This window comes from Ovis canadensis, chromosome 18, assembly GCF_042477335.2.
Source record: "Ovis canadensis isolate MfBH-ARS-UI-01 breed Bighorn chromosome 18, ARS-UI_OviCan_v2, whole genome shotgun sequence".
NCBI classification, from domain to species: Eukaryota; Metazoa; Chordata; class Mammalia; order Artiodactyla; family Bovidae; genus Ovis; species Ovis canadensis.
Genome location: NC_091262.1, coordinates 68,536,603 through 68,561,370, shown reverse-complemented (window position 1 = coordinate 68,561,370; position 24,768 = coordinate 68,536,603). Strand labels below are relative to the sequence as shown.

General features: G+C 36.9%; 2 protein-coding genes across 8 annotated transcripts in view; one reads left to right on the top strand and one right to left on the bottom strand.

Annotated features, from left to right (window-relative positions):
• The window catches only part of MIS18BP1 (MIS18 binding protein 1), a 45,198-nt gene extending 38,375 nt beyond the window's left edge, over positions 1-6,823 (top strand). For all 3 annotated transcript variants that reach the window (XM_069558819.1, XM_069558818.1, XM_069558820.1), the window contains 3 exons: positions 2,135-2,222; positions 5,901-5,955; positions 6,138-6,823. In XM_069558819.1, the coding sequence (XP_069414920.1) occupies positions 2,135-2,222; positions 5,901-5,955; positions 6,138-6,241 (247 nt within the window). In that variant the 3' untranslated portion in view covers positions 6,242-6,823. The remainder of the gene's footprint in view (positions 1-2,134; positions 2,223-5,900; positions 5,956-6,137) is intronic.
• A 3,362-nt stretch (positions 6,824-10,185) lies between these two features.
• Positions 10,186-24,768, bottom strand: part of FANCM (FA complementation group M) — a 60,975-nt gene continuing 46,392 nt past the window's right edge. For 4 of the 5 annotated variants that reach the window (XM_069558802.1, XM_069558803.1, XM_069558804.1 and 1 more), the window contains 9 exons: positions 23,325-23,416; positions 23,158-23,226; positions 21,365-21,493; positions 20,487-20,643; positions 18,189-18,295; positions 15,797-16,321; positions 13,077-13,452; positions 11,180-11,471; positions 10,186-10,594 (listed from right to left, as the gene is read on the bottom strand). In XM_069558802.1, the coding sequence (XP_069414903.1) occupies positions 10,456-10,594; positions 11,180-11,471; positions 13,077-13,452; positions 15,797-16,321; positions 18,189-18,295; positions 20,487-20,643; positions 21,365-21,493; positions 23,158-23,226; positions 23,325-23,416 (1,886 nt within the window). In that variant the 3' untranslated portion in view covers positions 10,186-10,455. The remainder of the gene's footprint in view (positions 10,595-11,179; positions 11,472-13,076; positions 13,453-15,796; positions 16,322-18,188; positions 18,296-20,486; positions 20,644-21,364; positions 21,494-23,157; positions 23,227-23,324; positions 23,417-24,768) is intronic. The other variant, XR_011250169.1, reaches the window with a different exon arrangement.

Sequence of the window (24,768 nt, the reverse complement as noted above, 5' to 3'; positions counted from 1 at the left end):
AGGCTGGGACATGGAGACAACTTAAATGTCCATCAACAGAGTGGATAAAGACGTGACATATATATACGGTGGAATATCACCATAGAGGGAATGAGATTGGGCCATTTATAGAGACAAGGACAGACCTAGAGACTGTCATACAGAGTGAAGTAAGTCAGAGAAAAGCAAATATTGTATGTTGATGCATAAGTATGGGATCTGAAAAAATTGGCCGAGACCAGCAGTTCCCAACAGTTTTGGCACCAGGGGCCAGTTTTGTGGAAGACAGTTTTCCATGGACCTGGTAGGGTGGGTGGAGGGTGGAATGGTTCAGGTTTGATGTGAGTAATGGGGAACCGCAGTGAAGCTTTACTTACTCACCAGTCCTTCAACTCCTTCTGTGCAGCTTGGTTCCTAACAGGTCATGGACCATTACAAGTCCCAGGCCCTCTGCCTGGGGAACTCCTGATACAGATGGGTCTCATTTACAAAGTGAAATAGAGACACAGATGTAAAGAACAAACATGGATACCAAGGGGGGAGGGTGGTGGGATGAACTGGGAGACTAGGATTGACATAGATACATTGATACTATGTGTAAAATAGAGAGCTAATCAGAAACTACACTGTAGTACAGAGAACTCTACTCAGTGCTCTGTGGTGACCTAAATGGGAAGGAAATCCAAAAAAGAGGAGGTGTGTGGGTGTGTGTGTGTATAGCTGATTCACTTTGCTGTACAGTAAAAACACAACATTGTAAAGCAACTATACTACAATAAAAGTTTAAAAGGATTAAATAACGCTTTCAATAAACTTTAATGATACAGAATGATGTTCAGTGAATAATTTTTAAGAGCTAAGAAATAAAACTACATTACCTACAGTATGATCCCAGTTTTGTAACATGTATTCATAGGAGATAGGAAATTCCTTAACCAAAAACACTAGCCATTATCTGTAGATGGTAGGATTACACTGTTGTGGATTATGATAGTTTTTTTTTTTTTAACATGTATCACTTTCACAATGATAGAAAATGGCTTTTTTTCCTTACAGAGCACAAGATGGACTCATACCAATAATATATTTTGCAAAACTTTATTTTTAAAAAACGAGTTTCCTAGACCTCTTTAGACTTCACCGACTCTAGTAGTTAGCTTCCTTTTCATAACAATTTTAAGCTATGCAACAGTATTTTTTTTAATCACTCCCAAAGTATCTGTACCAGACAGTAGTTTTATGAGGTGCTGATCCTGAACAACTGGCTAGGCTCATTCACGCACTGTGCAGCAGTGCTTCTGGTTCACATTGATATCTTAATATACATCACAGATTTACAGATTTCTTACAGTCATACCTTTAAGCTGCCAAGTAGTCATAAAGGAATGGATAGTCAATCATAAAGGAACTTGACGCCTAGAGAGAAAATCTGTCCTGAGTAATTGTTGGGGAAACTAAGAACAACGTTCTATGTAGCTTCAGTTTTCATCTGTAAATTATGAGTCAGGTAGGTGTATTTGCTAAGGATGAGAAGGGAAAAGAGGTAAGGTTAAAAAAAATTTTTTTTTAAAGTCTTAGTTGGTATAAAAAACATGTAACGATGTAGAAATAAAAGGCTTATGAGCCAAACTGAATCTCAACACAGTTGGAAGGCATAAATTAACGGAGAGTTTTCATCACATGCATATCCTTAAAGTGATAACTTTTAAGATTCAACCTGGATAGGGAAGGAAGACATGAACAAGAGAAAGGAGTAAAAGGTATAACAAAAGGGAATCAATGGACAAGATGTCTTAGTGAGTTTTAGAAAAGACAGGCAGCAAGATAGAGACTGGGAAGAACAGATGGGACAATGGACAATGAGTAAACCATCATTTTTCAGAACAGTCTTGCAGGGTTGAAGCATTTTGTCCATCTCCATTGGTACACGATTGTCTTTTTAATTTTAATTGGAGGTTAATCACTTTACAATATTGTATTGGTTTTGCCATACATCAACATGAATCCGCCACGGGTATACGCGTGTTAAAATGGAACATAAAATATACTTTTAACGTACGGAAACATTTTAAATTAATTTTGTCAATTGCTGTTCAATCTGTGGATTAAAGTATGGTGATTAATGTTGATTTGAAATTACTTTATATTTAAACAGGAATGATTGTGATAAATATGTTTTTCGTATGCAAAAAGCCCATAAAAGTAAAGGTGGCACTACCTGGGGCAATATCAAGAAAAAGACGGTAAGTATTTTTCTTTGTCGGGGCTTCCCAGTACCTAAGCGGTAAAGAATCTGCCTGCAATGCAGGAAACACAGGAGACGTACGTTAGATCCCTGGGTCGGGAAGATCCCCTGGAGGAGGGCATGGCAACCCACTCCAGTATTCTTGCCTGGAGAATCAATCCATGGACAGAGGAGCCTGGCGGGCTATGGTCCATTGGGGTTGCAAAGAGTTGGACTCGACTGAAATGACTGAGCATGCTTGCATCTGTTGAACAACTATAATACCTCGCAAATTGCTGGAGTTATAAGTTATGTAATAACCCCTGCCTTCACGTTGCTTATAGCCTAATATAAGTAAATTAGAGTATGAGGCTATGAGTGAGGTAAGCATGTAAGTGCTATAGGATTATAGATGGCAGTTCATAGACTGGAGCATTTGAGTAAGGTGAGAATTTTCATTTGAGGAGTCAGGCAGGGTGGGAGAAATATAGGTTAGAGAAGGACATTTCAGGCAAGACACAGAAGCGTAATATCTATTCAGTGATTGGGGAATAATCCATACTGATTGAGTTATGATTGTCATGGAATAAGAAATTTCATTAGATACTCTAGATTTCAAAATTTTTCAGATTCAGCTACTTGATTTGACATGTGTATGTATGTATTGTAGGTATTTCAATATTTGAAATCTAATTACAGAAAAATGTTAACTCAATATTGCCTTTGAGTGATCTAAATTTTCATTTCTCATTTAATTTGAATAATTTATATCCAGATAAAACTAAGTATTCAGGAAAAGCTAATTCACTTCAGATTCCCTCAAAGTAAACAGCCAGTCTTAGAGAATGATAACGTATGGGGTAAAAGGAGACTGCTTCATTCCCTGAGGGCGTATTCCTTCAAGCCAGGTTACGGCCATCTTTTTTTTCCCCCTCACCCTTGTTGAAGTATTTATATAGCACACCTGCTAGAGTATAGTTCCTCTCAGAGTCTCTAAACTGAAACTTTGGGATTAGCTAACCAGATCTAATCTTTATAGGCTTTATTTGTCCACAGGAAATGGTAGATACCTCTGGGAACCTTGGTTTAAGATCAGCCTGGAGACTGAATTCTTCAAAAAAACTTCTACTCTGCAATTGAAAATGTGGGCAAACTCCCTCTCAGTGTTTCCTGAGTCCCTTTTTCCAACTCCACATTCCTTACAGGAATCAAATTTTGGCTTCATTTATAGCCACTAGGTCAGGATAGAGCAAAGGGTTTAGTATTAAAAGTTCTGATTTCAAAGTCTGACTCCATACCAGGTTTATGACAAGGCAAGCTACTTGAGCTTTCCAGTCTCATTAACATATGATGTGGGGATCATGATATCATCATATCATTTAGGATCTCCACTGCCTTGTTGATTTTCTGTGTTGAAGATGTGTCCATTGATTTAAGCGGGGTGTTAAAGTCTCCTCCTATCATTGTATTCCCGTCAGTTTTCTCTTTATGTCTGTTGTTCACTCGCTAAGTCGTGTCCGATTCTGCAGCCCCATGGACTGCAGCACGCCAGGCCTCCCTGCCCTTCACTGTCCCCCAGGGTTTGCTCTAACTCAAGTCCATTAAGTCGGTGATGCCATCCAACCATCTCATCTTCTGTCGCCCCCTTCTGCTCCTGTCCTCAATCTTTCCCAGCATCAGGGCCCTTTCCAATGAGTCAGTTCTTTGCATCAGGTGACAAAATATTGGAGCTTCAGCTTCAGCATCAGTCCTTCCAATGAATAATCAGGGTTGATTTCCTTTAGGATTGACTGGTTTCATCTTGCTGTCCAAGGGACTCTCAAGAGTCTCTCCAGCCCACAGTTCAAAAGCATCAATTCTTCGGCACTCAGCCTTATTTATCGTCCAACTCTCACATCCATACCTGACTACTGGAAAAACCATAGCTTTGATTATATGGATCTTTGTCAGCAAAGGGATGTCTCTGCTCTATTAGTATGTTTTATGCATCTGGATGCTCCTCTATTGGGTGCATATGTGTTGATGACTGTAATATCCTCTTGTATTGTAGTGATCCTTTTGTCATTACAATAGCTCTAGTAGCTTGCCTTCTTTATCTTTCTTTATAGCCTTTGTTTTAAAGTCTACTTTGTCTGATAAGAGTATCGCTCCCCCTCTTCACATTTCCATTTCATGAAATGTCCTATGTGCCCTAAAGTCTGTCCTCCTGTAGGCAGCATGCTGTAGGTTCCTTTTTCATCCAATCTGCCACTCTGTTTTTAAAAATTATTTATTTTAATTGGAGAAAAATTACAATATTGTGATGGCTTCTGCCATACATTGACATGAATCAGCGCGGGTGCACTTGTTTTTTGACTGGAACGGTTAGTGCATTTACATTAAAGGTAATTATTGATAGATATATTGATTACCATTTTAAGCCTTATTTACCTGTTGATTTTGTACTTTATTTGTCCATTTTGTTTTCCCTTTTGTAGTCTGATGGTTTTCTTTCATAGTATGTTTGTGTTCTCTCGTTAGTTTTTATGACTCTGTTGCATGTTTTTGCTTTGTGGTTACCTTGTTTTTCAAATGTATTAACTCCTTCCTGTATCCACTTGGTTTGCTGCTGCTAAGTCGCTTCAGTCGTGTCCAACTCTGACCCCATAGACGGCAGCCCACCAGGCTCCCCCGTCCCTGGGATTCTCCAGGCAAGAATACTGGAGTGGGTTACCATTTCCTTCTCCAAGGCATGAAAGTGAAAAGTGAAAGTGAAGTCGCTCAGTCATGTCCGACTCTTAGCGACCCCATGGACTGCAGCCCACCAGGCTCCTCCATCCATGGATTTTCCAGGCAAGAGTACTGGAGTGGGGTGCCATTGCCTTCTCCGTCTACTTGGTTTAGACTGGTAGTAATATAGGCTCAAACATATTCTGCAGGAAAAAATGTACATTTTCTTACTTTCCTCACCTACATTTTATGATTTGGATGTCCTCTTTTATATCTTCATATTCATCCTTTTGCTGTTTATTGTGGTTATCATTGCTTTAATGAATTTTTTTCATTTTTTTAAAAAATCTGTGTCCTGGCTTATTTACTTTCCAGTTGTGATTTTCTCTTTCCTGTAGATTCTGACTTTTCTGTTTGGAAAAGAACTTTCAATATTTCCTTTAGGATAGGTTTAGCATTGCTGTAGTGTTTCAGTTTTTGCTTGTCTGTGAAATTCTTTCTCTCTCCTTCTATTCTGAATTATATCCTTGCTGGGTAGAATATCCTAGTTTGCAGATTTTCCTATCAGGACTTTGATTATATCTTGCCACTTCTGTCTGGCCTGTGCTGTCATATTTTCTTTTCCATCCTATTCCTTTTCATTTTTTAAAGATAGCCATGGCCAATGGTTTAAAAGGTACGGTGTTCATAAGCATGCATTATATACTTGAAGCTTGTCATATATGTCGAATTACTATTTTAGCCAGGAATTTAAAGTACAGAGAACTCAAATTTTGCTAGTGTTATGGAATGGAATAAGTATTCAGTTGATTTTGGCAACTTTCAGGTGCTGTCCTTTAACCATTACAGCATTAGTTTGTAATATTTCCTTTGGGATAAAGCATGCTGAACTTTGTCTACGTTTGAAGCAGGCTTCACAGGAGGTTAATTAGCAGAAAACTGTGGTTTTGGAAATTTTTTCACTTAGCTAATATGAACTCTCTTGTAGATTGAAACTGATTTTTCAACTCCACCATCAAGAAGGAAAACACCATTTAACAAAGGTAATATACTTTTCTTTTGTAGCTCTGTTCTACTATAGAGTAGTCTATTTATTAATACAGTATTAAAATTAACTGTTCTCAAGTGGGCAGACCTATCAATTTGTTTCCTATAGTTATTTTCAATTTCCTTGAAATTGCTTTTAGAAATATATTAATCTTTTTTATTAAACTTCTCGTTACAGAATTAGCAGAGAACTCTGGTATTGGAAAACTTTTCACAAAGGCTATGGAGTCTTTAGATGAAGAAGAGAACGATTATTATTTTTCAAGTTCTGATTCTGCATAGTATAAATAAGAGAACATGTCCAGGATGTTTATCAAGAAGCAGACAGTGTATTTGTGTCTTCATCTGATGTATATTTTCTTTATAGAAACTGCACACTCTTTTTCAAAGGTTTCATGTTTTATGTCTCTCAAAAGCATCTTAGTCTGTTTAAGAAAATCATGTTCCATACAGGTGTTGTTATTTTTTTTTTTTAAACATTTAAGAAAATGAAAACCTTAGGTTAGCATTTGTCACCACTTGGTATACAAGTCAGATGTAATGTTTTAATTACATGTTGTTTAAACCTTTTGACAAGCTTTCTCCTGATTGTTTTTCTTAAAGCTTGTGATTGGCACATCCGTGAAACCTATGTAAATTTCATTTATTGCTTTTAAGTATTTTTATTAAGTAGAATGAGAAAACATTTTGTTGTATTTTTAAGCAGACATAGCAAAAATTTGGTCTCAGTATTTAAAAGACTGGATTAGACAACATTCATGTTACAGATCTACTACTGTAAGAAGTGAAGTTACTATGTCACGTCATAATAAACACTGTTTTCCTTTTGGACAGCTTCTTTGGAAATAAACATCTTTTAGCATATTCTGCCATTATGTTTTAAATTTGACATGGAAATTTTTTTCCCTCTGTTTATAGTACATCACTCACTCTTTCTCTCCAGTTAGGTTGTTCAAATAAAGTTAGTTTTTATAATATTCGTATTTTGGTTGGTTTTTCTAACTGCTGGATCATAGAAAAAAATGACCTTTTTGGTTAATGGTTCAGCTCTTTCCTTGAAAAATATCAGAACTTATGGAAAAAATACTTTGTTTCCTAAGCATTTACTCAGTAATGATCAGCTACTAAAGAACTATAGAATTCACAGAAACACAAGATTTAAAAAGAATAGTGCAGGTAAAATGAGATCATTCTCCTTTAAACTACCATGATAGTTTCTGCCACATATATATTTGCAGTGAAGGACTGAGCGACTTCACTCTGACTTTTCACTTTCATGCATTGGAGAAGGAAATGGCAACCCACTCCAGTGTTCTTGCCTAGAGAATCCCAGGGATGGGGGAGCCTGGTGGGCTGCCGTCTATGGGGTTGCACAGAGTCGGACACAACTGAAGCGACTTAGCAGCAGCAGCATGAAAAAAATGAAAGGGTTATGTTGGAGTAGCTCTAAAAAAACTACTGTAGAACTTCAAGTTGCAAATGTTTGGTGTAATAATGTGCTGTTTGATATTAACGGATAGTGGTTTCAGAATTTGAAGGTAGTTCAATTCTATAATAGGAAACAAAAAGGGTATTTTGAAATAGCATACACTTGACATCAACTACAATGTACCCCCCTCCCCATATTCTCTGTGACTTATCAAGTCTCTGTTTATCCCACCTGCCAGGTACCAGGATATTCCCATTTCTTTTCATTGGGTCATTAGATAAACTAGTAAGGTTTAAGGTAACATCCAAAGGAGACTTAAAATCAGAAGAGAAAGACTTTCAAAGGGCTCAAAGGCAGACAAGATGGATTGATAAACCATAGGATTGATAAGTGCAACCTGTGGGAATACAGAAAGAGGCTGTTGCAGTTTAAAAACGGATAGACGTCTCTACACAGCAAGCATAAGTAAATGAAATCCTCTAAGTTATGTCCCTCAAACCATGTCAGTTTATGAAACACTGTCTTCAGCGTGCACACACAGAATCTGAGGACACTGGTGTCTGCATGAGAGAGGCTGTAGGGAAGCCATCAGTCCACGGCAACGTGAGGTTGCTGAGGGGGCTGCGTGCTTCTGGTGTAGCTGGGGCACAAAGTTCCACCAGACGGCCATACCCAACACAGCCGCTGGTACCACGTAGCGTGAGAAGCAGCAACACAGCACACTGGAATCAAAGAGAAGCCCCTTTCCTCCTACCCGACAAAGCTAAGAATCATGCTCACTAGGGAGAAATGCTCAGCAAGTCCACTCCACCACAGCACAGTGAGATACTAAGGGATGAACTGGACCTGAGAGAGAGAATGAAAACTGCACATCAGCCAATAATTTATATCACTTCCTTTACTCTCTGTAAAGGAAAAATTTGACAAAATTACTGAACAGCAGAAAGAAGAGATAACTGCTTTAGAAGAATTCAGAATTTACACTGTCCCAAAGGAGCTAAGTTCACGATCAGAGCAGATTTTTTAGTGAAAGAAAACGATCTAGTTCTTGGGCTCCTGTTCTGGATTTCCCAGTCTATACTTGAGTAAGCTACTTGCTTCTGTGTCTGACTTTCATCGTCTGATAGGAAAGAGAAAATCAATCTGAATTAGATCAGCTTTGAAGTCCATGCCCAGTCTTAAGTGAAACCCTCTGCTGTCAGGTTGATTCAACTCCCCAACAATGTGTAATAGGAGATAAAAATAAGGCAAACAGAAAAAAGGACCTTAAGTGGGGAAAACATATATCCATAATTAAAGACTGCTTTAGCAGTACACTGACTAGAAGGAAGGGACTCATGTTGCAGGTAATAATACGGAACCATCTTAAAATATTAGTAGCATCACAGATGCAATGTAATGGGTCACAATGACAGCCTGCATTTGATAGCTCAACCTATACTGAAATTTTCCAACTCCAGTATATCACTTCTTTGATATTTCAACAATAACAAAAGAAGTAGTATAGATTGGAGTTCATACTACTAGAATTTGACAGCTATTAGTATTCAGTTGATCACAACTAAACTGTGGAAAATTCTGAAAGAGATGGGAATCCCAGACCACCTGACCTGCCTCTTGAGAAACCTATATGCAGGTCAGGAAGCAACAGTTAGAACTGGACATGGAACAACAGACTGGTTCCAAATAGGAAAAGGAGTATGTCAAGGCTGTATATTGTCACCTTGTTTATTTAACTTATATGCAGAGTACATCATGAGAAATGCTGGGCTGGAAGAAGCAAAAGCTGGAATCAAGATTGCCGGGAGAAGTATCAATAACCTCAGATATGCAGATGACACCATCCTTATGGCAGAAAGTGAAGAGGAACTAAAAAGCCTCTTGAAAGTGAAAGAGGAGAGTGAAACAGTTGGCGTAAAGCTCAACATTCAGAAAACTAAGACCATGGCATCTGGTCCCATCACTTCATGGCAAATAGATGGGGAAACAGTGGAAACAGTGTCAGACTTTATTTTTGGGGGCTCCAAAATCACTGCAGATGGTGACTGCAGCCATGAAATTAAAAGACCCTTACTCCTCAGAAGGAAAGTTATGACCAACCTAGATAGTATATTGAAAGGCAGAGACATTACTTTGCCAACAAAGGTCCATTTAGTCAAGGCTATGGTTTTTCCAGTGGTCATGTATGGATGTGAGAGTTGGACTGTGAAGAAAGCTGAGTGCCGAAGAATTGATGCTTTTGAACTGTGGTGTTGGAGAAGACTCTTGAGAGTCCCTTGGACTGCAAGGAGATCCAACCAGTCCATTCTAAAGGAGATCAGTCCTGGGTGTTCACTGGAAGGACTGATGCTGAAGCTGAAACTCCAGTACTTTGGCCACCTCATGTGAAGAGTTGACTCATTAGAAAAGACCCTGATGTTGGGAGGGATTGGGGGCAGGAGGAGAAGGGGACGACAGAGGATGAGATGGCTGGATGGCATCACTGACTCGACGGACATGGGTTTGGGTGAACTCCGGGGGTTGGTGATGGACAAGGAGGCCTGGCGTGCTTCTATTCGTGGGGTTGCAAAGAGTCAGACACGACTGAGTGACTGAACTGAACTGAGGATTCAGTTAAATTTTTGACTTTTCCTAGTTTCTGGGGCATCATCTCACAATACATGTACCACCCATACCTATTCAATATTGTATATGTATAGGAAAAAATTTATGACCATTAAGCTGGCAGCAGATACATCAACCCATAATGCTAACAAATGACAACGACAGCACTATAATCTCTAGAAAATTTCTAAAATACATCTTTCACTCTAGCTTTTATTTCTTAACAGCACCTTAAATAAACTTTTTATTCAATAAGAAAGTTTCATTCTCTAATTAACCAAAATAATTATTAAACACGTTTTCTTCAATAATTTATATATTCTGTACAAATAAAAATGTACACAGTATAAAACAATAGGGCAATATTCTCATATACATGTATTAAACATAATCATAAACTGCAGCAATGATTACTGAAGTGCATTTTGTACTGTTCTCTGGTAACCCAACCTGAGCAGTCTGATCACGTATCAGATTTAATACTACCTTGGTTAAGATCAGTTGGCAACATTTGCATGTCAAATATATAGTGAATATATCTATAGATCTCCTCAGCCTTTTGATGAGTTACTTGTGCATACATCGAAATTTCTTGAGGTGTGCTGAAAAAGAAACAAAAATAGGCTTGAACTTCTGACTTATAAAATTCAATATTCTTGTTTAAACAACACCAAACAAAAGCCTTTAAGGAAATTTTTTTTTCCCTAAGATTTCTACATTCAGTTAATGTGTTTAGCATTGGTTTAAATAAAAGCACATTTATTTCCTATATTTGAAATCATTTAAAATGATAATTTCAACATCTTATTTGGGCCTGTAGTTTAACCTATTTGCTAATACCTTCATTTGATTTTCAAGCAATATAGTCATTAAAACCTAGTAAAACTTTCAACTTGAACATTTTTTTAGTTACAGAACTAAGCCCAGAAATGTTAGAATGCAAGGTCAAAATATAAGTGCTGTCTACCTCCCCATAGGGCTCTAAGCTACAAATACAATGCTTACCTTTTTTACCGACCCTCCTCCCCATTAATGTCCTCAGCTTAATGCGGTGACAAGCAAAGTCTTTACTGAATGAATCTAACTGGCACTACACCTCTTTACTTTTAAAAAATATGAAAATTCCAATGAAATCCCTCTTAGAACAATTTTAAAGTAACCATTTAAAAATATTAAAACAGACATACCTGTTTGTCATCTTTTTCACAGATGAGAACTGGTGACACATATTCAGTGCAGTTATATAACTTATATTGGGAATACTCAGATAAAACTGAAGAGTTTCACACGTATTACTGTTCACCACTGTTGGAACGTGAATGCCGACATTCTTTCTTTGTTCCACTAAAGACAATTCCTTTAGCAAACCTGCAGTTTCTTCTTGGCAGGAACTGAAAAGAATCCGGATCCCAGCACCAATTAAGGTAGTCAGCAGGCTGTCATAGCTCTTTGTTCTCCTAAACATCCTGGATGTGTCTCCTATTATATTTAAGGAAATGCAAACCTTGGTAACTTACATTAAGTAGAACTGTTAATACTATACATTGTTAAAATCCCAAGATCTGTATCATTAAGCAAACTAGTGCCACGTTATGCTAATGAGAAATCCTACTGCTAAAGATTTAAAGTGATTCTCAGATATCTGAGAGAGAAAAGAGGGGAAAACTGTCTTTATGAGTGTCTTAAATTAGAATCAACAGAAGGTGAGTAGACAGGGGAGAAAGTATATTTCTAGATAACTCATTCCTGATGGCCAAGACCATATTATTCATCTCTCAAATCCATAATGTTAGCATTGCTGAAGTGTTCACTTAGTAATACTTCTAACAGATATAAAATTCTTATCTATTTATTTCAAGCACAACAATACATTCCACACCCGTTAAAATATCTCTAACTCTTGCCTGTTAATTTAACTCTTCCCTACTCTCCTCATTCATTTCCTTTCCATGTCTACCTACATCCTTCTTTTGGCATTCTTCCTTATGCCAAAAAAAAAAAAAAGATTTTTTTCCATAGCTTTTGTCACATTACTTTCCTTTTTATTACAAATCTATTTCCTTTATAAAGGGTATGTTTGTATAAAGTAAATTATAGAAATTTAGCACTAGAAAGACCCAAAAGATCATGTAATCTAAAGCCCTCATTTGTCAAAAAAGAAAAAAGAAATTGGATTGGGGTTACTGAAAGAGAGTGACTTATTCACGATCATATGGTTCAATGATGACAGTGGTGATAAAAAGGTACGTCGCTCAATTCCTGAACCAACATTTTACATAAACATTATTTCCTTTTATATACGTAATGACTGTATAATCCTTGAATTCTTCCATACTGGCTTTCAGCTGCATGATTTCACTGAATTCTTGTAACACCATGGGATGACTAGGAAAAGTATACTATTAACTCCTTAGAGGAGTTAACTGTCAGATGGAATGTCACATAGCTATAGAAGGCACCAGAACTCAGAGCATCTTCTGATTCCATATCCTGTGATCTTTTCACTAGTCTCAGGGATGCCCTTATACAGTTAAACATCACCCATAAAACTCCCTCCCTAACGGAAGCTCCGAGCCTGCATTTTCCAAAATATCCTAGGCACCCATTTTAGTGACCCACTGAGAATTCAATCTTAATGTATTCAACATTAAACACCTCTGTAGTCTCTCAAATCTGCTGCTTCTCCTATATTCATAATTTCAAAGAATAGCACCACTACCTGACTGCCCAGTAATCAAGAAACTGGTCAGCTCAAGAGTAATTCTTGATTGCTTCCACTTACTCCTGCTAATTCTACCTTCTTAAACACCTGAATCCTCCTCTTCCACACTGCCGCCTTATTTCTGGTACCCTTCCCAGGGCTCCTCCCAGAGAAAGACTTATGATTGGTTCACTTGCCTTCAATTCACCCTCTTCAATTCTTATAAGCTGCATTTAAACACAGTGACTAATGAAAAATATTATGACATTATGGAAATATTCACAAGTCAGGTATTCACATTTTAAGAGCCTCCCACATCCTGACAGTAGAATAATGAACTAAATAATGGTCAAGTTCCTTTACAGCCTTATAAAAATACAAACCTGTTTTTTCTCTGTCCTTTTCCACAATCACACATATTCTTTCAAACATGCTCTGTAGGTGCTGGATCTGATCGATGAGCTTGTTCTTAGTGATGCTATTTAACATCTCAGACTGAGACCTCCTTTCCACCACCATGCGGTTACTCACAATATAATCACAACCATTAAGAGGACAGACCTCTACCTGTAAGCCATGGATTGCTCTTAGGGAAGAAACTACTTCTGAACCAGAAACGATTTCACGACTATCTACAAGAATACAAGTTCTGTGGCCTTCCTGGGGCAGTCTTAGAGAATCATGTGTGTCAGCCAAACGTGGTCCTGAGTTGGAACAGCATGGCACCCAAGTGCCAGAGTCCTCCAGAGCACTAGCACCCTGAAAAGCAGAACACATCAATCACCATCAATTACATATATGTTGGCGCCATAAACTTCTAACACCTAGGCTGATTTTTCTCACTGATACTTTTCCTTCTTCCTTCAACAGGACCAAAGGTACTGTGTAGATGAAGCTACGACTAGCTACCACTTAACACCTAGTAGGATGGCTAGACATTTTCTAAAAGGAAAATGCATTGATGAGAATGTGAAAACAACTGGGACGTGCATTGTTGGTGGGAATGGAAATGATGCAGCCACTTTGGAAAAGTTTGGCAAATGCGCAAAGTTAAAGCATGAGCATGTGGCCCAGGAATGCCACTTCAAGGTAACACCCATGATAGCTGAAAACAGGGACTCAGATACTTGTATGCCAAAGTTCATTACTTTTGGAAAATCCTCAGCCATTGCCTGTTCAACTAAATCTTCTACTTGCTCTCTCCTCTCCTTAATTCTAGTTTCTCTCTTTCCTTTTCTTCCTCTGCAAAGAGTCTTCACCTAGGCCCTGGGGACTACAGAGTTTGTTATCCTCCCCCTAGTGGCTAAATGCTTTTTGTTCTACAGGGGAATGCTGGGAGAAAGAACTAGATGGGGCTTGGTGCCTTTCCCACAGGAGCTGCTGGCCACTTGCCCACAGCCTGCATTGGGAAGGAGCTTTCCTCTCTCAATCTTTTCTGTGAACACTTGATGACTAGCAATTCATTAAAGTTTTAGCTGAGGTCTCCTTACTAGATTGTACAATGTCCAGTGACTGTTCCAACTCAGCAAGTCTCTCCTTGGAGGCATTTGTCTTTCCTTAGATATCAGGCTAATTGGTTGCCATGCAACCTCAGATCCAAATAAACTTATGATTTTGTAGATTATCTGGCTTTTTTTGTTGTTGTTGCAAGGATGGGAGCAACATTCTTTCCAGCTTTCTATATTCTAAGCTAAAGAGGAAGTGCTAATCACTCAGAATAATCTTTAAAATGCATTTAATATTCAATTTTTTTAAGAAAAATAATAAATCTAATGAAAGAAAAAATGACACTAAAGAAACAAAAAATATTAGAAATATTTAGTTATCTTTAAATACAAAATGGCTTTTTAAACACTGATCTCAGAAATTATAAAGAAAAAAATTGCAACTCTATAAAAAAGCTAAAATTTCCTATGGCAAAACCTACTAAAAACAAAACAAAGGCAAATGATGAACAAGGAACACTGTGTATATAATATATGTGACAGTTAAATATTAACATTTTCCGTATCAGTTTTTGACAGGATATTTAGTTTATTTTCTGTCTTTTCAAATTTACCTCAAATTGTTTCCCCTAATTGGAAGAAGAATCATACCATGCACGAGATGATAGAAGTTAAAATAGACTTCTGTAAAAATCTACTTATTCTTTTTCACAGTCCTCAAAATATTACTAGGGTATATCTATGTTTTTTGGTTGGAGCATGCTAAAGTAGAAACGCAGAGAGTGCTTACCGGTTTTCAAAGTATTGTATAAGTACTACCTACCTTGACCCTTGGGATTACTATCTTTTTACTAGAGCTGATAATTCTGAGGCTCAGAGAAATGAAGTACTTTGTTGTTCTCCAATTTATTGATAAGACAATCTAGTCAACTTTATCTAATTATGCCTTCCAGAAATACTTTCATGCAAAACGAAAAAAAAAAAAAAAGTCTGGAGATAATGTACGGAAATGCCAATCGGAGGGCTACTGTGTGGACACTGGAGCATGCTGCTAAGGTGGAATGGCCTAAAGCACCTGGAGGAAGAGAGCAACAGAAGTCTAGGTTGAGGGATTCCTATTACTGTCACTTTAACCCCTGGTTTAGCAAAATTACTGCAACTATAAACTCCTGAAAACTGCAAACAGTTTTGGGGATTACTTCAGCAATAGCAAAATAAAGAGGAGCTGGAAAGTAAACTATATCACCATTCTGGAAGGAAAGAAATTCAAAGGAAGAAAATCAGGCCCCTAACCTCCTCTCCCCAGTAAGTAGATGAGAGTTATATACCTGAAGCCTTCAGAGAGGGAAAGAAAAGTTAATCTGGGGAAACTAGTTCTGAGCATGTAATTTCTGTTACCTTGCAAGAAGCTAATTTCCTATATTCTTTTTATAAAATAAGCGTGTTTCCTTACAGTGTTCTTAAGAAAGCTATTAACACATTAAAAAAAAACAAGCATCCTATGAATTAGCTATATAATTTAGTATGCTGATTTCTTGTCTGAAGAATTCTATTATTAATTTTTCTTTGACCTTGTTATTTAACACAAAAGAAAGGAAAACAAACAAAAAAACTTTTTGGAAAACACATGAAGGCTTTTTTTCTGGTTTGACTCATACCTTCAACTGAGCTGGAAACTTTCTACAGTCTTTCTGTGCACTCACAGTAGTGAACAACGATGAGGCAGACTCCATGCTAGTACGGCTCTGAGGTTTGCAGTCTGAGACGTCAGAAACGGGAACCTTGAAATTAGGTAGTGTCTGTCGTCTCTGGTTTAGCAGTTGATTACCAACTGGATTAGAGTGGTCCCTGGACTGCAGTGAAGACCCAGAAGGCACTGTGCTTGGGTCAACCACAGTCCCGGATTCCTGTTTATCCTTTACACCATTTTCCTCCTCGCTTGAATCATCCAGTAAAATAATTCTGGATAATTTATTTTTCGAACGTGCACAATTTTGTCTCATCTTCATTTGTTTTAGCTTTACTGCACGTCGGGTTTTATATTTTTCACTCTCGTTTGTATCGCAGTCTTCAGTTATTAGGTTAAAATCAACACAAACTTCTTCACTTGACTGGCTTTTGCAAGACTCCTCTTCATCAACACAAAAACTGTCTTCTAAATAGGTTTCATCTTGTTCGGGAATCTACAATAAAAACACAAATAAGAGTATAATAAACTTCATAAAACCAGCATGTTTTTAACCTGTTCTTTTAAGTTCATGATATCTCTCTGAATATTTATTTCATATACTTTATTAATTCAGTCACTTGCTCAACTGACTCTTTATTGAGCATATTCTTTTTTTTCTTCCAGTTTTATTGGGATATAATTGGCATACAACACCGTATAAGTTTAAGGTGTATAGCATAATGATTTGACTCACTACATCATGAAATAAATTTAGTGAACAGCCCTCATCTATAGAGAAACAAAATTAAAGAAATAGAAAAACATACTTTTTCCTTGTGGTGAGAACTCTTAGCATTTACTCTCTTGACAATTTTCATATTTAACATACAGCAGTATTAATTATATTTATCATGTACATTACATCCCAAGGTCTGTGCCTGCGTGAATGCTCAGTCATGTCTGACTCTTTGTGACCCCGTGGACTGTAGCCCGCCAGGCTTCTCTGTCCACGGCATTTCCCAGGCAAGAATACTGGAGTGGGTTGCCATTTTCTCCTCCAGGGGATCTTCCCAACCCAGGGACTGAAACTGCGTTTCTTGTGTCTCCTGCACTGAGAGGGATTCTTTACTAACCGAGACACCTGCAAAGCCCATAACAAGTAACTATTTATCTTATCACTGAAGTCTGCACTTTTTGACTGTCTTCATCCAATTCCCCTTTCCCCCGTACCATCCCCTGCCCCCGCCTCTGATAACCATAAACCTGATCCCCTTTTCTATGAGTGAGTTTTTGAAGTATAATTAACCTACAACATGATGTTAGTTCTGTTACATAACATACATTTCAAAATGATCACCAGGATGAGTCTAGTTACAATCTGTCACTGTACAGATATTATATAATTATTGACTATATTCCCCACACTGTACATTTCATAGGTATGACATTTATTTTGCAACTGGAAATTTGTATCCCTTAATCTCCCTCACCTATTTCTCTCCTCCCCACTCATTCCTCTCTGGCAACCACCTGATTGCTCTTTGTGTCTATGATTTCCTTATTATGGTGGTTCATTTGTTTTATTTTTCAGATTCTACATATAAGTGAAATCATACAATATTTTTCTTTCTCTGACTTCTTTCACTTAGCATAATGCACTCTAGGTCCATCCATGTGGTCACAAAAGGCAAAATTTCATTCTTCTCTATGGCTGAGTAAACTTCCAGTTTTTATATATACCACATCTTCTTTCTGAGTATATTCTTAAAATGGAAGAAAATAAGAAGTTTGGGAATAAAAAAAAATGATTTACCCTCTAGAAATTTATAGTCTAGTGCAAGTAGCCAGAGAAATGAACAGTAATTCAGAAAATGCTGTGATAAGTAATTGATAAAAGACTATATAATAAATACAATGAAAGTGCAGAGATAAGAATGATCATTAAAAAAATGCCCATATTTCTGAGCTGAATATGGCAGTTTATAAACAAATAAGACTAATACAAAATTGATTCCAAATAAACTATAATGTTCTGATATGCCATTTTACTGGAAAAAATTAATTTCTAAGAGAAATATAACAACAGAAGAGTTGAAACTTTAGTAGATGATAAAGTTCTGTTCACCTCCTTTAAATACTCTAATTGGAAAACAAATTCAGAGTATATTCTAATTAGCTCAAGTTAACAAAAGGAAAATGTGATCAAATTCTGACTGAAAGGGATTTTGAGAATTCATGTTAGTCCATCTTCCTTACTCAGGGCAGAAACTACTGCAAATAGTTCTGATGGAGTTTTAGAAACAAAGTGAAGGCTTCATTAACAGGAATATATTCCAACATTGCCACCAAGAAATTCTCCACTATATTTCTATAGTTCATACCTGGGAGAAAATGTTTATGTTGTTATGTTTCTTATGGACTATTTTGTATCGATTGCTCATCAATGGACTTCGCACAGATTTCATGTAAACAGCTCTCATTTCAGAATCTGTATAAAGGTAAAAAAATTTTCAAATACCAAAATTATTTCAGTGAAAAGTAAGTAAGTATTTAGCTTTGACCTATTCCAGATTTGCGATTCCCTGGTGGCTCGTTGGTATAGAACCCACCTGCCAATGCAGGAGGCTTGGGTTCTACCCCTGGGTCAGGCAGAGCCTATAGAGGAGCAAATGGCAACCCACTCCAGTATTCTTGCCTGGGAAATCCCATGGACAGAGGAGCCTGGCAGGCTGCAGTCCAAGGGGTTGGAGAGAGTTGGACATGGCTTAGTGACTAAACAACAATATAGTATGTAACCTTTTGAATCTGGCTTTTTTCACAAAGCACAATTCATGTGAGAATCATAGGCCGATTATTTTTTAAAGTTATATAGTAAAGAGTACCTAAGAAATGAGGCATGAAAAAAAAGACAATGTGGGTTTTGAGATTTTCTTAAAAAAAAAAAAAAAAAAAAAAAACTCTGAAATCCTCCATATTTCAAACATACTGTGAAAAGCAAAGTACTGTGTTAAAAAGGAGTTTCAGATCTCCCTATTCTTCATCACAACTGAGCTACCTTCAACCTTCCCAACAGCAGCAACTGAAGTCCTTCCTGGTGCTCAAGCCCACTGACTCCCTCTTTGTCTCTCTGCTGCTGCTGCTAAGTCACTTCAGTCGTGTCCGACTCTGTGCGACCCCATAGACGGCAGCCCACCAGGCTCCCCTGTCCCTGGGATTCTCCAGGCAAGCACACTGGAGTGGGTTGCCATTTCTTTCTTCAATGCATGAAAGTGAAAAGTGAAAGTGATGTTGCTCACTCTTAGCAGCCCCATGGACTGCAGCCTGCCAGGCTCCTCCATCCATGGGATTTTCCAGGCAAGAGTACTAGAGTGGGGTGCCATTGCCTTTTGTCTCTCTAATCCATCAGAAAATCCCGTCAGCTGTACACAGTCAGAACCCAATCTTTCTCCCCTCTCACTGCCACCATCATTCCTTGGTTAGATTACTGCCATGGCCTCTTATATGGTCCTTTCTTCCACCTTTGTTCCCAGATAGGCCATTCTCAACACAGAAGCTGGAGCAAAACAAAATAACATGAGTTGGCTGCTCATTCATTACCCCTCTGATTTCACTTCCTACTACCCCCCTTCTTCCCTTTCAGTTCTAGTCAGTCATAATGATGTTCCCTTGAACACTCCAGGCACACTCCTGCTTCAGGGCCTTTACACTGGTCATCTTTGCATCAACATTCTCCCACCAGATTCTACTATAAACGTGGGAAAGAAGCCGTATTCTGCAAATCATATCTGTATCAGCAACACACTACTGAGACCCTTGTATTTAAAGCCTTCTTTAAAGTCGTGGACCTTGGGAAACTTTGCCGTCTTAAGTCATATGAGACCCTGCAGGAGCAGAAGAATGGCAGGATTTGTGAAAGATAAGCATCCAGAAAAGCCAACTACAATCTTTCCCATTTCCACTGCAGCCAATCTGAGTCATCTACAGAAGACCTGCTCAAGCACTATTTGGGGAGACTGTTTTCTAAAAGTAGTCTCCTTTATTTGATGAATTTAATAAATTTAGCTTTGTGTCTCAGCTGGTTTTAACAGACTGCATGGTTGAATTCCTCATCTCCTAGAGTTTGGACAAATGTCACTTCAATGAGGTCAACCACTAATTACCTTACTCAAATTTACAGCTTAATACCCCAACCCCTGACACTCCAAATCTTCATCTTACTCAATTTGTTTTTGTTTTTCTATAAATTTGTCTTACACTAAATAATTTAGTTATTGTGTATATTGTTTCTCTTCTTCCATTCTAATGTATGCTTCATAAGCACAGGGGGTTTTGTCCATTTTGTTCACAGATACAGCTTTCTCGAGAACCTTACAGAGAGTGCTAGGCACATACCAGGCATTAAATACTTGTTTAAATGAACAACTGACAGCCAGCCAGGTCTCTAGAGACTGTTTTCTAAAAGTAGTAATTTTTAAAATTAGTAGAAGGCTATAAACAAGCAACTCTCACATAAAGAAAATGTTACAGAATTTGAATGAAAATAACCAAGTATTTTACACACATCAAATTGAATTCCCTTTAAAGTCAAGGTTCTTTGGAAAATTACTAGAATGTTTAAGCATAACCACACTAAAAGCATTGAAAATGAAAAGAAAAAGAAGTATTATTGTATCATTTACCATTTATAGCCTGTGACAGTTGAGTCTCATCATTTAAAAAGTCAAGGAGTGAGGAGTCTTGTTCATTTTCTGACCCATCATTCTCATCTGATGAAACATATTCTGCATCTTCTTGGGAAAGTTCTGCTTCTTCATCTAAAAACTTCCTAGCTATGAGCTAAGATAAATGAGAAAACAGGAAAGTGCCTTTAACAAAATCATTTCATGTCCTCAAATAACTGAAAACAGTTTTGGAAAATGGATTTCTTGCCAGTGCTTTTAAGATAAAAAATAATAAAAATAGAAAACTGTGAGAAGAAATGATAAGGTAGTATATCTTTTTAAAATGTCTTCTTTTAATTGTTATAAATAAACTACAGCTCAGCATGTCTGCTTGCTGAATGCTTTTTTAATAAAGTCTTTTGAGTCTTTCAGCTAATTCATTTTTGCCAGGAAAAATACAGTACCACAAAAAGACTGATCAGAAAAAAAAAAAGTGCTAAGAATTCTTTTCAAAAAATTTGAATATTGGATATAGATAAGGAAAACAATGTAAATATTATAAAAGCAAATATTTTAAAATTCAGATGTCTGTCTCTATATTTTCTTCGATTTGAATGTTACATCTCCAGTACACTAAAGTTTCTTCATTTAGTTCTCTGAAATAACACAACATTGCAAGATAGCTTCAAAATATAAAGAGAATCTAAGAAACCACACTTTGAGTTTTTAATTCTAGTAAAAAAGAGTAAAGTTAGGGTCAAAATTATTTTTAAGTCTTGTTTTTTTCCTATAAAGAAATTATAGAGAAATCTACTTCTATGTAAAATCTACTCTTCTTTACTAATTAAAAATATATAGTATATTTATATAAAAATAAGAAACTGAAAAAAGTTTACCTTTAGGTGATTCTGTCTCTTTCGGACTTTGATGCTTCTTTTGGCATTCCTCTTATGATCCTTGAAGTCTTCTGACTGTGGATCTCTTTTGTGAAAATTATCGCTCTCATCACTAGATGATAAATCTAACTATAATTCAATAAAATTCTTTCATAAGAAAATATAATTTAAGTGTTGCACCTTAATGAGTTTCTGAAGGGTTGTTGCTTCTTCTGTCACTTTTTTCCTTTTAAATAGTTAACTGAACATTTTCTTGTTAGAAAAATAAAACGCTCTTACAACTCAGCTCTCAGCTTATGTATGCACAAATACATAATATTTAAAAATTTAAAAGTTAGATAATTCTAAGTAATAAAATAATAAATTAGGTAATATAAGTCATACAAATACAGTATTCATTCAATTTGATATGAAATTGAATGTATCTGATGAATGTTTATGTCTTTCGTTTAACTGTTTCCTTTAAAAGATCCTGAAGGGCTTCACAAAAAATAATTGTCTATAAATATAGCTATCAGAATCAACTTAAACATATATAAGTCCTTTCAAACTAAGAAAAAAATATAACAACAAATCTTTTGACTATGAAGCCTACCACAGTGTCTTTTACAGAATAATATAAAACCAATCCAAATAATCAAAAGAAATTTATCAAAATAACTTCAAGTAACAGGGATAATTTTAGGTTAAGGTGGATTGAGCTATAGCATTATAAATATTTTAATTCACTTCTAGTAAGTCAATCAGACATTTTAGATAAAGTAGCAAGTTAGAACAATTTTTTAAATGGAGTTTTATATGAGTATACAAAGTTAATGAGGGCTGGTTGCATTTTTAATTAATCTGGCACTAATTATACTAGTTAGTATTAGAGAATTAAAACACACAAGATTTCCTAGTCTCAAAATTTAGCTATCAGCTATAAACTGATGACAAATGAATACTAAAGCCTTAAGATGTGCCCGATGACCAATTTTCACATTTTCATAGTTGTCAACGCCTGCCAGACATTGTCACTTTACTGTCCCACATGGACTTCAAACTCGAACATGTTCAACATTGAACTCACCACTCTTTCTTGTTCTCTCTAAAAACATGACGTATCTGCCACCTAAGCCCAAGCCAAAACCAAACAGTCATTGTGGACTCCTCCTCCTTTCAAACTCATTCAGTAAGCAAAAGAATGAGTAAGGCCTTCCAAAAGTTTACCCAGATTTCCCTCCAGCTTTACTTTCTGGTACTTTTTGTCTTTACAGTCCACAACAAGAGATGCTGTTTCCCTGCTCCATCCTTCTTTAAGCTGCCCGGAATGCCTTCCCTTCTCCTTTCTTTCCCCCTAAAATATGTATGCTTTAAGATTTATATAAGGTGTTATTTTCAAGAAGCTTGCCAGAACTCCCAAGGTCTAGGTTAAGTTTTATCTTCTCTTATCACTTAAAAAATTATATGGAAACTATCCATTTACTTATCTATCCTTCCTATTAGATTATGCACTTAAAACTGTACCAGGAAATATTCTTTATACTATCCCCAGCATCTTGCACGGTAGATACGGGGTAGGTATTTAATCAGTGTTTCCTGAATTGCTGGAGTGTACTGACAAAAACAGGAACAGTTTTTTGAAGGAGTTTAAAATTAAAACAGAAATTCTAGCCACTGAGGATTTACTCTTTTCCTGTTAAACATACACCTATAAGATCAAATTTACCTATGCTCAACTATTCACATATTTCTCTTGTAATATTTCTCTCAAAAAGATCTGAATTACTATTTATTATTTGTTATTTACTTACTCTGTTTGGAGGAACCCTGCGCTTTTTGACAACCTGAAGTGGAGAATCAACTTCGCTGTTTTTCTGATTCTAGATAAAGCAGACAAAGTAAAAAGTTAAAAAAAAAAGTTTTAAGGGAAACAAGAAACTTTGTATGGTCTTGCTACTGTGATTACTGACTAACTCACCTCCGGGGACTCCAAAACATTTCCTTTTGTTTTCTTACTTTTTCTTCGGAAAATTGCATCATCTTCACTTTCATGGCTTGATAACTGTTCATCTATAATTTATTTAAAGATAATGAATCTGGTCAACAGATTTAAGTTTATCCAACCACAAGTATCTAATTTATTGATGGGTACAATAAAAATTGTTCCTGGCAAGCTCAACATTTATTCAGTCTCAAAGATAGTTTTTCTTGCATCTCTCACTCTGGAGGAAGCCAGATGCTATATGGTAAGAACAGAGGAAGTAATCCTATGGAGAGGAAAGCATGGCAGGAAATGGAGCCTCTTATTCAACAGCAAGGTGATCCTCCAAGCTGATTCAAGTCTTCAGATAACTGCAGCCCTGGCCAAGGCTTTGAACGCAACCTCATAAAATATCTGGAGTCAGAACTTCCGGCCAAGCCATGCTCGAATTCCTAGTCTATAGAAACGGTGAAATCATACATGCTGTTTTAAGCCATTAAGTTTGCAGTAAATTTGTTATGCAGCCAGAGATAAATAATACAGATTTTGGTGCATGGAAATAGGGAATTACCAAAAACCTAAATGGTGGATATAACTTTAGAACTAATGAGTGGGCAGAAGCTAAAGGAACTTTTTTTGTTGTTAAAAGAATTTTTGAGGAGAGTTTTTGTGAAAGCTTGAAGAGCATCAAAGGAGTTGTTTATAGAAGATTAGTGGCCATTGAGGAGGTCATGGGTGACAGCTTAAAGAAGTAAGAAAATCCTCATTAGAAATTATAGGAAAAAGAAACCTTACTATAGTGCCAGAAAGTTTAACAACATTGCAGTAACAAAGAAAGTAGAAAATGTACCTCATGAAGGAGGTACCAGACCATCTTACCTGTCTCCTGCGACACCTGTCAAGAAGCAACAGTTAGAACCAGACAGGAAACAACTGACTGTTTCAAAACTGAGAAAGGAGTAGGACAGACTGTATACTATCACCTTGTTTATTTAACATATGCAGAGTACATCATGCGCAATTCTGGGCTAGATGGAGCTCAAGCTGGAATAAAGACTGCTGGGAGAAATGTCAACAATCTCAGATATGCAGATGATACCCCACTAATGGCGGAAAGCGAAGAGGAACTAAAGAGCCTCTTGATGAGCGTGAAAGAGAAGAGTGAAAGAACTGGCTTAAATCTCAACATTCAAAAAACTAAGATCATGGCAAATAGTCCCATGACTTCATGGCAAGCAGAAGGGGAAAAAGTGGAAGCAGTGACAGAGTTTCTTTTTTGGGGCCCCCAAATCACTGCAGATAGTGACTGCAGCCATGAAATTAAAAGACGCTTACTCCTTGGAAGGAAAGCTACTACAAACCTAGACAGCATATTAAAAAGCAGAGACATTACTTTGTCAACAAAGATCCATCTAGTCAAAGCTACGATTTTTCCAGTGGT